The 14,315-nt window shown below is 42.7% G+C and overlaps 1 protein-coding gene across 1 annotated transcript in view; it reads left to right on the forward strand.

Moving 5' to 3' along the window:
- agla (amylo-alpha-1, 6-glucosidase, 4-alpha-glucanotransferase a) overlaps positions 1-14,315 on the forward strand; it is a 233,519-nt gene that overhangs the window by 59,855 nt on the left and 159,349 nt on the right. Inside the window, exon 6 of the mRNA XM_061838544.1 lies at positions 6,240-6,421. Coding sequence (XP_061694528.1) covers positions 6,240-6,421 — 182 coding nt within the window. The remainder of the gene's footprint in view (positions 1-6,239; positions 6,422-14,315) is intronic.

The raw sequence follows: 14,315 nt of genomic DNA on the forward strand, positions 1-14,315 counted from the left end.
CGATCATTTTTTGCAGATAATCTAAAAATAAAAATGTTTCCTTCATAATGGATTTCAAATTCAGCATAAAAAACTGTAAAATATTAGCAAAAAGTCCATTAAACACCTTTCTATACACTTGAAAAAAAAATCCCACCAAAATTAACTGAAAATGAAACGTCTACTCGATCATAAATGAGATCACAAAAATAGTATACACAAACCTCAGTTCAGGGAGATAGTTGGTAACATTCAGTCTTTAGATTGTAAATGGAAATGTTCCTTAACATAAAAATCCAATAAAAAATGAATACAAACGAAAATAAAATCCAATTCAAAATTTCAAAAGATTTTTCAATTGATAAGGTTGAGCTTTACTCCAATCACCTTGTTTTTCAAAAACACATTAAGATTCGATGTGGATTTTGAGGACACAAGTCAGGGCCTCTTGTCCCTCATGCTACGGTCTCATTCCTCTATTTGGCTTCATCGAATGTTTACCAAAGATTTTTCAAGCTTTCAACCTATCATTTCAGATGCAGGCTCTCTCATCATCCTGTGTCTAACACAATAATAGATGGGAGAATGAATCTTTCGATGATACCGCAAATGCTGGAAGTTGGGAGGCAAAAAGTGATAAAAGCCAAAGTTTTTTATTTTATATAGCAATTTCATCCAAGGAGGGTTATTTGCCCTCACTTTTGACCCATACGAGCTTTACAGAAGTCGTCCATCCATCCATTTTCTGAGCCGAATATCCTCACATGGTTTGCAGAAGTGCTGGAGCCTATTGTAGCTATCTTCAGGCAGGAGATGGGGTACACCCTTGACTGGTTGCCAGCCATTCGCAGGGCACATATAAACAAACAACCATTCGCACTCACATTCACACTTAAGGACTATTTATAATCTCCAATTAATGTATATTTTGGGGATGTGGGAGGAAACCGGAGTGCCTGGAGAAAACCCACCAAGGCCCGGGGAAACCATGCAAACTTCACACAAGCAGGGCCAAGATCTGGACCCCGGTTCTGAGAACTGTGAGGTTAACGCTCCAAGCAGTCGTGCCAGTCGGCATGTATTTAATAGTATAACAAAGACGTATTTGAATTAAATGCTAAAAACATGGCTGTTCCCTATCATGCACTCGGGTTTGGGGCATGTGCATGCCTTCAATGTTTAGAAGAAGACAACTTTCAGTGCACGTAGAAAGAAAATCTACCTCAAGTAATTGAACCCTTGAACTCAGAACTGTGAGGCCAAAGCTTTGACCAATTAGTCCACCATGCCACCCATTACAGACCAGTTCATTCTGTTCTAAAGCCTTTTTTTCTAAACGCTTCACATCCACTTGTGAGCTTCACACTACCTTGTCAAAACCCAGTTAATCCAATTTTACGTCCCCATTTTTGCATGAACAGTCACCATCTTTTGCAATTAGTACACATTTTTCCTGGGTTACTATGAAGACGACTTGCAATGTTTTCGCCTGCTCTGGGGGAAAAGGTCACTTCTGATTAATCTTTACAAAAACAGCATATTATCAAGAAACATACAACATGACACAAAGTACTTAAAGTGCCACTGACACTTGAAACATGAAATTTAGGACGTCGTCAACCTCCCAAAAAAGTCAGCAGGAATGGAGTCATCCGTTTGCTCACAGCACGACAGAATGTTGCCGGATATCGATTTATTTTTTTTCATCTCCCGCCATGAAAAATTTGTCAACCTTGTTGGATTCACTCTTCACACGTTTCCAAAAGACCCAATTCGTAATTGAAAAATGATTGCACAGGTTCAAATGACAAGAGCCTTGTGGGTTCCAAATAACAGGTGTGTGTCAAGCTATTCAAAAATTAATAGTTGGGAGGACTAATTTGTCTCACAGTTTATAACATATTTTACGTATAAATTTTGAATAAATCCCCACGTTTAAACCAGGAAAATATAACAATGAACTTGTATTTCATTTAAGACAATTTCATCACACACAATACAATACAACACAAAACAATAACAAAATAGAAGTTCAAAGACAGTTTAATAGTGTGTAACACGAGCTAACTCGCCAAACGATGTATAGTCACCATAGTCGAACGAATGTTCCAAATCGGCGAATGTTATTTCCAGCGAATGTTCCGGATATGTGACTGAAGACGGAAGGCAATGTGCCATCCGTGTACTTGTCCGAAACCAGCAGTATTTATAAAAAGCTCCGTCGACATCCATCCTCGTTCTTATAGGAACATTCTAGAAATCAGGATCTGACAACGTAATGGGTTCCTTTTCTCAGAACGTAACAAAAGACCCGTGTCATAATAACTTAATAATGTATGTAAGTCAGGGGTGTCCCCAATGTGTCGATGCGTGTGGACTACTGTTAGTGGAGGCGCCGTTAGCGGTGGCATGGCCCGCCGTTTCTCCTGACGTGGTGGGTCGAGGGTGTGCGGGGGGGGGGGGGGTGTGCAGTTGGACCGAGGGCAGAAAGGAGAAAGGAGCTCTCCCCTCCCCACCGGCCACCAGTGTCTGGACACCCCTGACGCAGGTCATAAAGTACGCAATAAAGGAAAATAAAGAGAAGAATAAAGAATTAATAAGTACAATAAGACTATAGACATAAAACAGAGCTCTAGATTAAGTTTGATAACATCCATATTGACTTTGGCCGGCATGGGTCCTCCTGAGCATGCTACATACACAAGACTTGTAAAAGGGTTAGGAAATCGAACAGTTATGGACCAGTCATTTAGAATATTTCATTAGGTCCCTTGTCCTCCTAGTCTCTCCACTTGTCTGTGTCTGTAGGGGAGTCTGTTGTCAGTGGAGAAGTGATCTGCTCAACCTCTAAATGTGGCTCGAAACAATATGATAAAAGGGCGCCGGTTGGTTCAGTCGCTTCTGAGATGTTTTCTTCCTCAATAAGAGCTTTAGCCTCAGAAGGGGTGTCAGAATAGTCCAAAAATTGTTAATCTGACATTGAATCCGGGACAGCACGGGCCGAATCCGGGGATCAAGTGTGATGCCTGCACATGACGTCACAGAAATATGGCCGCCACTGGGATACACATTGTGTCCAGTCAGACTTTGCGCTTTTATAAAACGCTTCCCTTTTTCTGACTGGTATTATCACCAAAGTGATTATTATTTTTAGTTTTGGTAACAATACCCATTTTAAAATGATTTTTGGTGTCATTGGCACTTTAACCTCTTCTTCTTTTCTTTTCGGCTTGTCCCCTGAGGGGTCGCCACAGCGTGTCATCTTTTTCCATTTTAGCCTATCTTCTGCATCTTCCTCTCTAACCCCAACTGCCCTCATGTCTTCCCTCATCACATCCATAAACCTTCTCTTTGGTCTTTGTCTCACTCTTTTACCTGGCAGCTCCATTCTCAGCACCCTTCCACCAATATACTCACTCTGTCGCCTCTGAACATGTCCAAACCATCGAAGTCTGCTGTCTCAAATCTTGTCTCCAAAACATCCAACTTTCGCTGTCCCTCTAATCAGCTCATTTCTAATCCTATCCAACCTGCTCACTCCTCCTCCTCAACATCTTCATTTCTGCTCCCTCCTTTTCTGCTTCCTGTTGTTTCTTCAGTGCCACCATCACTAATCATTACATAATGGCCGGCCTCACCACTGTTTTGTAAACTTTGCCCTTTGTCCAAGCAGAGACTCTTCTGTCACATAACACACCAGACACCTTCCGCCAGCTGTTCCAACCTGCTTGGACCAGTTTCTTCACTTCCTTACCACACTCACCATTGCTCTGGATTGTTGACCCTAAATATTTGAACTCCTCCACCCTCGCTATCTCTTCTCCCCGTAGGCATGAAACTCTTGTCGCAGATACTTACTTCTGTCCTGAGTCTAGCTTCCAGGACTCTTTCCCATAACTTCATTCTGTGGCTCATCAACTTTATTCCTCTATAATTCCCACAGCTCTGAACATCGCCTTTGTTCTTAAAAATGGGAACTAGAACACTTTTCCTCCATTCCTCAGGCATCTTTTCCCCCGCTAATATTCTGTTGAGAGCTTTGCCTTTTGACGTAACTCCTTTTTTTCGACAACTTACTGATACAAAACCAATATGCCTAGAAATTCTATCCTGAAAAGTTCTGAACGGAATCAATAAAAAAGGGAAATCTTGGCCTGTGTTCAACCCTCACCTGAAACGACCAACTTACTGATGCCAGATACTGACATCGGTGGTACAGCCACCGAATAGCCTGCATCAGGGTGTTCAGTGCCCTATATGCCTGAATCACAACCCACAGGACCCCCCGAGAGAAACGGTCAAATACCTTATTTAAGTCTGCAAAACATGTAGACTGCATGGGTCAACTCCACTGCACCCTCAAGCACCCTGCTGAGGGTGTAGAGCTGGTCCACTGTTCCATGACCAAGACTAAAACCACATTGCTCCTCTTGAATCTGAGATTCCACTTCCCAACAGACCCTCCACTCCACCACCCCTGAATTGATGTTACCAGGGAGGTTGATGAGTGTTATCCTCCTGTAGTTTTCTTCTGGTCCCGTTTTTAAACAAACAAAAAAAAAGGTATCACCACCCCAGTCTGCCTATCCAGAGGCACTAACCCCGATGTCCATGCGATGTTGCAGAGGCGTGCTAACCAGGATAGCCCCACAACATCCATAGCCTTTAAGAACTCCAGGCGGATCTAATCTAATCAACATCCCAAGTCGAGGTCAGTAGCACTCCATCCTCACTATACACAGTGTTGACGGTGCACTGCTTCCCCAATCATGAGGCGCTGAATGTTGGACTAGACTTTCTTCAAAGCCGTCTGGAAGTCTTTCTCCATATCCTGACCAAACTACTTCTATCCGTGACTTTTTGCTTCAACAATCACCAAAGCTGCATTCTGCTTAGACAGCTAGTACCCATCAGTTGCCTTAAGAGCACCACAGACTAAAAATTCCCAATAGGATTCCTCAGATTGATGGCATCCCTCATCATTGGTGCTCACCAACGAGCTCGGGGTTTACTGCCATGACAGGCACCAACCACCTTACAGCCAGAGCTCTGGTTTGCTGCCTTAGCAATGGAGGGACGGAACATGGTCCACCGTGACTCAATGTCCCCCGCATCTCCTGGAACATGAGCAAAGGTCTTTCGGAGGTGGGAGAGGGAATTCTGCCAGATGTTCCCAGCAGACTTTCACAAGAAGTTTGGGCCTGCCACGTCGGACCGGCATCTTCCCGCACAATCGGCGCCAACTCACTCATTGTCACCCATGGGACCATGACAGCATTGTCTATTTTATGTATTTATCTAAAAGAATAACCTTGTATCCCGTTTCTTCCAGTATTTAGTACGTAGAAATAATTTTGTGAATCCTAATTGACCTAAAAGGAGTCTATTGCTTCTCGTGGTTGGTAGTGGGAAACGCTGTCTTTGCCTCCCAAAGGAGAAGCCCCTCCTCTTCTGAATTTTGAGCCCTAATAGGCAAATGTGCATTCAATGTGTATTTTTCATTCTTGCGATCAAACTCAATCTGGGGACGCAAGGTGAAGCAAATTTTTGCATCTTCTGGGAATGTTGCATAAGGAGATGAGACTAGAATGCCAAAATGATAGCGGTGGTAAGGGGCAAACGAGGCATATGATGACTTATGCCAGGTTGGCCAGTGATAAAGGAAAGAAAGATCTCTCCAGGTTGGCCAGATCGACCTGTTAGAAATAGGAATGATGCACTGCAGGTTAGGGGATTAAGGATAAAGATGGAAATGTGATGACTGGTGCCAGTAGTGTGTGTTCGGTAGTTGGCAAGAATACCTTCATGGATTGATGAATGAGTAAAATATGAAAGAGAAGGAAATTGAGGTGGACCAAAGTAGCAATGATTGGACAGGGGGAATTTACAAAGGTGATTAGACAGTATGAGTCAAAACAAATATACCATAATTTGCCTACAAAACGAGGCTTCTGTGAAAGGAGCGGTATCAGTATAAGGGTTGACCACATCAATGCTTGGCTGATATGCTCTGGATTGGTGTATATGACAATATAACAGTTCTTGCCAATATCCAGCAACTACGTAAAGTGGTTGAAGAAGAGTGGGCCAACATTCTACAGGCCACTATCCACAACCTTATCAACTATGTGACTCTGCGGAGGAGATGTTAACACTGCCTGAAGCAAATGATGCTGACGCCAAATACTGAAAACTAATACATTGTTTCAAATGTGTTTCTTTTTTTGGTTGTGATTTTTATTATATATTTTTTTTTCCAGCTGCAAACAGCATGTGGATCAGAGATCATCCGGAGTGTGGTTACAACCTGGTGAACTCTCCACATCTTCGTCCAGCCTGGGTCTTGGACAGAGCTATCTGGCATTTAACCACTTGGATAGTAGATGGAAAGTACAAGGACATAGGCCTCTCTGCTTATCTCACCAATGAAAATCATCTAAATGTAAGTCCACTTATTGTTTTTACACTTCATATTTGACACGGTTCTCAAACTTCAAAGGTAGCATGGACTGTTCAGACAAAATATTGGCTCTTTCACAAATCATCTGCGGCTTGATTTGACCCTACCTGTGGTAAATTTATTTTATTGGATGCACCTGTCTATTAGGGTTGGGAACGACAAACTGATACATCCGAATACCCGTGTGTAAAGGCAAGAGATACGACTGTGGTCAATATATTATATTAGATTCTATATTTCAGCGGCAAAGATTTAATAGGAGTTAGTTAGAAAGAGAGAAGCAAGAAGAATAACTCTGTTTCGTTAGAAGGTCAATGAGTTTTTACTGTAACTCCAGTTCATTCACTCTGGACAAGTTGGTCTTTTTCACAGGCCTTTATTAGCACGTCAACAAGCTTATATGCAGACATGCCTTGATGGCTTGATACCAAAATGTGAAAGATTGCATATGCCAAAGATGCCGTAAGAACTATATACAAAACAAAATACATTACGTTAACAATACGTTAAAATTCATACTCCACAAATAAATGACAAAACACAAGGAATAAACACACTTCATTGACCTTCTGACCAAACAGTTATTCTTCTTACTTCTCTCTTTCTAACTAACTCCTGTCGAATCTTTGCCACTGAAATACTGTTTGTCCAGGAAGTGCCACAAAATAAGTTTCTTGACACAACCAACATTGGTGAACAAGGTTCCGCTACATAAACGTGAACTAACAAAAGGAAATGTTTTCTCTCAATAACATAAATTCTTCTTTACGCTAATTTACTCTTCAATTCAAGTAAATAAATAAAATTAACTTAAGTATTATAACTGACACTGGTGGCAACTACACTCTGGATAGGTGAATATGTTTCATGCTTGCTTTCATGTTCTTTTAATCAGCTTCTGCTCAAAAGAACGCAACAAAAAATTATGTAGCCTGGAAAGCAAATGATAGCACTAATGGTTGTGCATAAATATCCACTCGTTATGTCAAATCATGCTTTAAAGTTTTGGTGTGTGTGAAGTAATTTGATTATAATAAAGTAGTTTAGCTACAGTAAGTTAGTTCCCATTATTTCTGTTGTAATGTTTGTTTTGACTTGACTGATTAGAATACATGACCTGAATGGAACAGTGATTTTCAAACTTCGTGGAGCCAAGGAACATATTTTACAAGTGGAAAATCTTATGGCACACCAACAAGCAAAAATTTCAAAACTATTAATAGAAGACCATTCATTTGTTGTAACTGTCACGATGATTCACTGGAATCGCTCCATCTTGTGATCTGACCCTTGATCGGTTATCGTTTTCTTAAAATCACTGATCGGTGATCGGCCATACTGAACATTGTCTTGCTTTTAAATGGAGGAAATTGAGTTGAAGTGGTTGATACGTCTCAAATATTTCACACAAAGTACCACCTCCAAAAATACTTAGATCGACAAATATCACCAGGATGACTGTTAAAATACAGTAGTGTCATAGTCATGGACAATGAGGAGTCTCGGCCATACTCAACATTGTCTTGCTTTTAAATGGAGGAAATTGAGTTGAAGTGGTTGGTACGTCTCAAATATTTCACACAAAGTACCACCTCCAAAAATACTTAGATCGACAAATATCACCAGGATGACTGTTAAAATACAGTAGTGTCATAGTCATGGACAATGAGGAGTCTTCCTTATAAAGTATTTTTCATATTACAGTAATTCTGAATTTTTTGGGGTTAATGGGGACCAGAACCCCCTGTAAAATGTTAAAAAACGTTAAGTAGGAACACACACAAACACACACACATACAGACACTCACATGCGCACACACACAAACACACACACCAGGAATTTTCATGAATGTGTATCTTGGCGGGATCAATAATGGCATGAAGCACCGATTTGTTGCTCGGAAGACTTTATGAGATCCTTTAAGGCAGGGGTGCCCAGACAGCCTCTCGCGAGCTACCGATGACGGGTGGGGGGATGATGCTCCCAAGTTATGTTAATGTCATGTGATATATTATACTATATATATATATAATATATATATATATATATATATATTATATAGTCTGTGCTTTCATCCTGTGCCAAGGTGGAATTTTAAAATTACACACCATCTCATCCTGCACTTTCTACTTTGGCTTGAGACCAGACCTTTCCCACTCGAAAAGAGAAATTCTCGGCCAGTCTTCTTCGATTATTCCCATACTCTGACAGTCATTGCATCTCAAAACAATTGCATTTCTTTTAACTTTCGCCATTAATATCGAAAGTAAACATAAGCAGCATGTATAGCTTGTCTTTGCTGTACGTCGACCAGACTGTGTTGCTAACGAAAGCAACCGTTGTGGACACTGTCATTATAAAAGACATTGATGGGGTGTGTAAGTACTGTAACAATTGGTAATTATGAGTGTACATCTTTAAGAGCTGGGATGGGGGCCGGGTGTAAGGTAAACTAGGAAAAAAAGTGTGGCGGAGCAGCAGTCGCTGTGAGAGAGCGTTCCGTGTGCTGTCGAAAAGAAACCAATGGCGGCTCTTTTTTTTTATTTACAGTACGTATGTGAGTTGGGCCATTGGATGTAACAACAACAACTAAACCCTAAAAGAAACCAATGGCGGCTTCGTTTTTTTTTTTTTTTTTACAGTAGATATGTGAGTTGGGCCATTGGATGTAACAACCAGTCATCCCTCACTCATTGAATCACATTGCAAAATGCCACAAACTGAATAGCTGTTATACTTTGCATTTGCATTGTTTTTTTTTTTGCGTGCAACGCAGCATATCTGCAAAGAGACTGCATCAGCGATGCACAATTGACAATTGCGCATGCGCGCAGTTTAGAGGGAACATTGGGTGACTTTTTTTTTTTGGGGGGGGGGCATGCTGTCCCGCAATCAACCAAGACTGCCTGATCGACGCATTGAACATCCCCGCTTTAAGGACTCAGCATCAACATGTCCTCTCTTAAACACTACTTCTCCCTGGTTGCCCTGGCTAAACTTGGAAACTGTACACACTAGCGACTGCTTGCACTGCATTTCTTCTCACTCACTCTCTCTCGTAAGGCTTTAAGTTCTCACCTGCAGCATTTATTCATAATGATCATAAACGCGGTCCTTGAAGAAGTATGCATAGATGTACTCTTCCAAAAAAGGCCTGTTTCATCCATGTTAAATGTTAAAATGTTAAAAACTTGCTGCCACCATCCCTCACTGATGTTAGGAAACTCTTCCTCAAGTAACGACGAGCTGCACCATACAGAGGCACGTTTCTGAGGCCATGTCCTTTTTTCGAACTAGCCTTTGCTGGCCAAAAAGCCTCATCCTCGATGGGACAAATTACAATGCTGGCTCCAACAAGGACAAAAGTGCCCTGTCCCGAGCCCTGGAGGTCATCCCAGTAGGTACTACGGTGCTTGTGCCATTTGCTGCCCAAAGTGGTTTTCTTCCTCCATCTTAATCCCAAAAAGGACAAAAGTGCTCCTCTTGTGTACTTGAGTCCTGAGACGCCCGAAAAACAAACAAATGTAAACAGTACCAGGGAGAATGTGCCAAAGCCTACCACACTGGTAGGTGCCATCTTGGAATCCTCCGCGCACCCATTGACTTCTCTGATCGATGGTTGCTGTACTTAACACCTACATACAGGCAAGCACTTAAGTGTGCAAAGCCTTTAGTTAAAACAGTTAAAAAGTGGACCAACGAGACAAAATTAGAACTTCAAAGCTGCTTTGACTGCACAGACTGGAGTGTCTTTGAAAATTCAACACACAGCTTAGATAAATTCACAGATATTGTTAATGTGTATGTCATTTTCTGTGAGGAGCTGTGTGTACCAACAACAATTTTTTGCACCTTCAATAACACCAAGCCGTGGTTTTCACCCAGACTAAGGCAACTCCGCCAGGCTAAAGAGATTGCATATTGTCGTGGGGACAGGGCCCTCTACAATCTCACTAGAAAACAGCTGACTAAAGAAATTAACATTGCAAAAAGGGTCTATGCAGTTAAACTGGAAAAACATCTGGGCGCTAATGACTCTAAATGAGTTTGGCATGGATTACAATCGCTCAGTAACTACAAGCGACCCCCCGTAGAAAACAAGACCAGGGTAGCCGACGACCTAAATAGCTTTGACTGAATTTTCAAAATAGACACTTCCACACCATGCACCCACCAACCTGCACCACAAGCCGCACCACCTTCCAGTCCACCATTTTGTTAGACAGATCTTCAAACAAGAAAAGATGAACAAAGCGCAGGGGCCAAGACCTTGTGTCCCCATCCTGGCTCAAAGTCTGCGCAGACTAACTTAATCCTGTCTTCACAAAGATCTTCAACAAGTCTTGAGAACTGTATGACGTACCAACCTGCTTCAAATGTTCCACCATTTCACGGGTCCTCAAAAAAAGCATTAGTCTCAGGTCTTAATGACTACAGGCCTCTGCCTTGACATCTGTGGTCATGAAGTCCTTTGAATCCCTTTTGCTGGACCACCTCAGGAGCGTCACAGGTCCCCAGCTGGACACACTGCAGTTTGCGTATTGAGCTAACAGGAGATCCTGGAGCTGCTGTGTGGGTACCAGAATGTTTAATCAACAGTACATCATTTATGCATTGCATACTGAGTGCACCTGAGTGTCCAGTTATGCAGGAACAATAAAATGATTTTTTTTATTGCAGTGCAGAAAGTCACAAACAGAGCAAACGTGTGATGTCCTCTCGTGTAGAACCGATGTCCGTGATGCACTGTTGTGACGTCACGTCCGGTGTGATGCCCCCACCACGACATGACAAACTTTTACTCACGGGGAAAATGGATGATGTGTCTCTCTCACCACCTCCAACTTGTTCTGGCCACAACGTCATGAATCCTTTTTTATTTACACAACAAACGTGATAAATAAAGCAATGGTGAGTCAATAAACAACCGTGAGCAAACAAAGTAAACACGATTCAATGTAAGCATATTAAGCTTAGCAAAAGGGCATTAAAAGCAAAAACAAGAGAGCAAATATGAGGTACATACTGTCTTCTTTTACTTTCGGCTTGTCTCATTAGGGGTCACCACAGCGTGTCATCTTTTTCCATCTTAGCCCATCTCCTGCATCTTCCTCTATCAGCCCAACTGCCCTCAGGTCTTCCTTCACAACATCCATCAACCTTGTCTTTGGGCTTCCTCTTGGTCTTTTGCCTGGCAGCTCCATCCTCAGCACCCTTCCACCAATATACTCACTCTCTCACCTCTTGACATGTCTGTCCCTCTAATGAGCTCAATTCTAATCCTATCCATCCTGCTCACTCCTAGAGATAACCTCAACATCTTCATTTCCGCTACCTCCATTTCTGCTTCCTATTGTCTCTTTAGTGCCACCGTTTCTAATCCATACATCATGGCTGGACTCACCACTGTTTTATAAACTTTGCCTTTCACCCTAGCAGAGACTCTTCTGTCAGATCACAATGTGGTACGGACTGTACATAATAGAAATAGTACGTACTGTAAGATGATCTGGGTTTTTGGGGGGGCGGCAGAGGGGTGGTAAAAAATGCACTGAGACAGCAATTGGTGAAGTGCGAGGTAGAGAGCGGTTACTGTCACATATTTCTTCCACAAGATGTATGTATGTACAATGTGCTTTACATGATTAAAATGATTTGAATACAAAGCAATACATTTAAAACGGGGAAAAAATACAGTAATCCCTCTCTACTTCGGATTCTGTGCATCTCGTTTTTTTTTCCCACCCTCAAAAATTACAGGTCGTCTCGCAGTACGTACTATATCACTTTAAGAAGCACCCCCCCAAAAAAAAACCAAACAAAAAAAAAATGCCATATCCGAGCGGATTGGCTGCATCATCGAAGCTCCACCAAACAACTGGGACATCACAACGGTGAGACGGAGGGGGACGTCACAAAGGTGAGATGGAGGTGTCATCACAGGGGTGGGTCGAGAACATCCTGCACTCTACAAAGCTCCACCCAACAACTCCCTTTCTCTCCCCCTTCTTCTTCCAGTGTGCCATTTTCCAGCTGTTGACTCTGCGTGCATTCTTCTTCTCTTCTTTTCCTTTGGGCTTGTCCCGTTATGGGTCGCCACAGCGTGTCATCTTTTTCCATCTTAGCCCATCTCCTGCATCTTCCTCTCTAACCCCAACTGCCCTCATGTCTTCCCTCACCACATCTATAAACCTTCTCTTTGGTCTTCCTCTTGCTCTTTTGCCTGGCAGCTCCATCCTCAGCACCCTTCCACCAATATACTCACTCTGTCGCCTCTGAACATGTCCAAACCATCGAAGTCTGCTGTCTCAAATCTTGTCTCCAAAACATCCAACTTTCGCTGTCCCTCTAATCAGCTCATTTCTAATCCTATCCAACCTGCTCACTCCGAGCGAGAACCTCAACATCTTCATTTCTGCTCCCTCCATTTCTGCTTCCTGTTGTTTCTTCAGTGCCAGCATCACGAATCATTACATAATGGCCGGCCTCACCACTGTTTTGTAAACTTTGCCCTTTGTCCAAGCAGAGACTCTTCTGTCACGTAACACACCAGACACCTTCCGCCAGCTGTTCCAACCTGCTTGGACCCGTTTCTTCACTTCCTTACCACACTCACCATTGGTCTGGCTTGTTGACCCTAAATATTTGAACTCCTCCACCCTCGCTATCTCTTCTCCCTGGGGCTTCACTCTTTCCCCACCCCTCTCATTCACGCACATATATTCTGTTTTACTTTGGCTAATCTTCATTCCTCTCCTTTCCAGTGCATGTCTCCATCTTTCTAATTGTTCCTCTGCATGCTCCCTGCTTTCACTGTATATCACAATATCATCTGCAGACATCATGGTCCAAGGGGATTCCAGTCTAACCTCATCTGTCACCCTATCCTTTACCACTGCAAACAGGAAGGGGCTCCGAGCTGATCCCTGATGCAGTCCCACCTCCACCTTAAATTCTTCTGTCACACCTCACCATTGTTCTGCTGCCATCATACATGTCCTGTACTATTTTAACATACTTCTCTGCCACACCAGACTTACGCATGCAGTACCACAGTTCCTCTCTTGGTACTCTGTCATAGGCTTTCTCTAGATCCACAAAGACACAATGTAGCTCCTTCTGACCTTCTCTGTACTTTTCCACTAGCATCCTCAAGGCAAATAATGCATCTGTGGTACTCTTTCTTGGCATGAAACCATACTGTTGCTCGCAGATACTTACTTCTGTCCTGAGTCTAGCCTCCACTACTCTTTCCCATAACTTCATTGTGTGGCTCATCAACTTTATTCCTCTATAATTCCCACAGCTCTGAACATCACCTTTTTTCTTAAAAATGAAAAATAAAAAAATAAATAAAAATTGACTCTGCGTGCATAACCTCTCTAAATTCAAAATGCATCCATAGCGCTCATGCTTGATCTTAAAGCTGCTGCCAAAACACCCAAGCTGAAGATGCAGCCCTATGGGGGCACAAACCAGTGCAATCTGTAGGCCGGTCCCAAGCCCGGATAAATGCAGAGGGTTGCGTCAGGAAGGGCATCCGGCGTAAAAACTGTGCCAAACAAATATGAGCGTTCATCTAAAGAATCCCATACCGGATCGGTCGTAGCCCGGGTTAACAACGCCCGCCCCCGGCACTGCTAACCTGCAGGGCGTCGGTGGAAATTCAGCTACTGTGGGTCGAAGACAAAGACGAGGAAACCGGATCCAGCGTCAGAAGAAAAAGAGGAATGCACAGAGCCTACAACTGAGTGTAGGGACTTTGAATGTTGGGACTATGACAGGAAAAGCTCAGGAGTTGGTTGACATGATGATTAGGAGAAAGGTTGATATTCTGTGCATCCAAGAGAGCAGGTGGAAAGGTAGTAAGGCTAG

This window comes from Syngnathoides biaculeatus, chromosome 13 (assembly GCF_019802595.1).
Source record: "Syngnathoides biaculeatus isolate LvHL_M chromosome 13, ASM1980259v1, whole genome shotgun sequence".
In the NCBI taxonomy this organism is placed as follows: domain Eukaryota; kingdom Metazoa; phylum Chordata; class Actinopteri; order Syngnathiformes; family Syngnathidae; genus Syngnathoides; species Syngnathoides biaculeatus.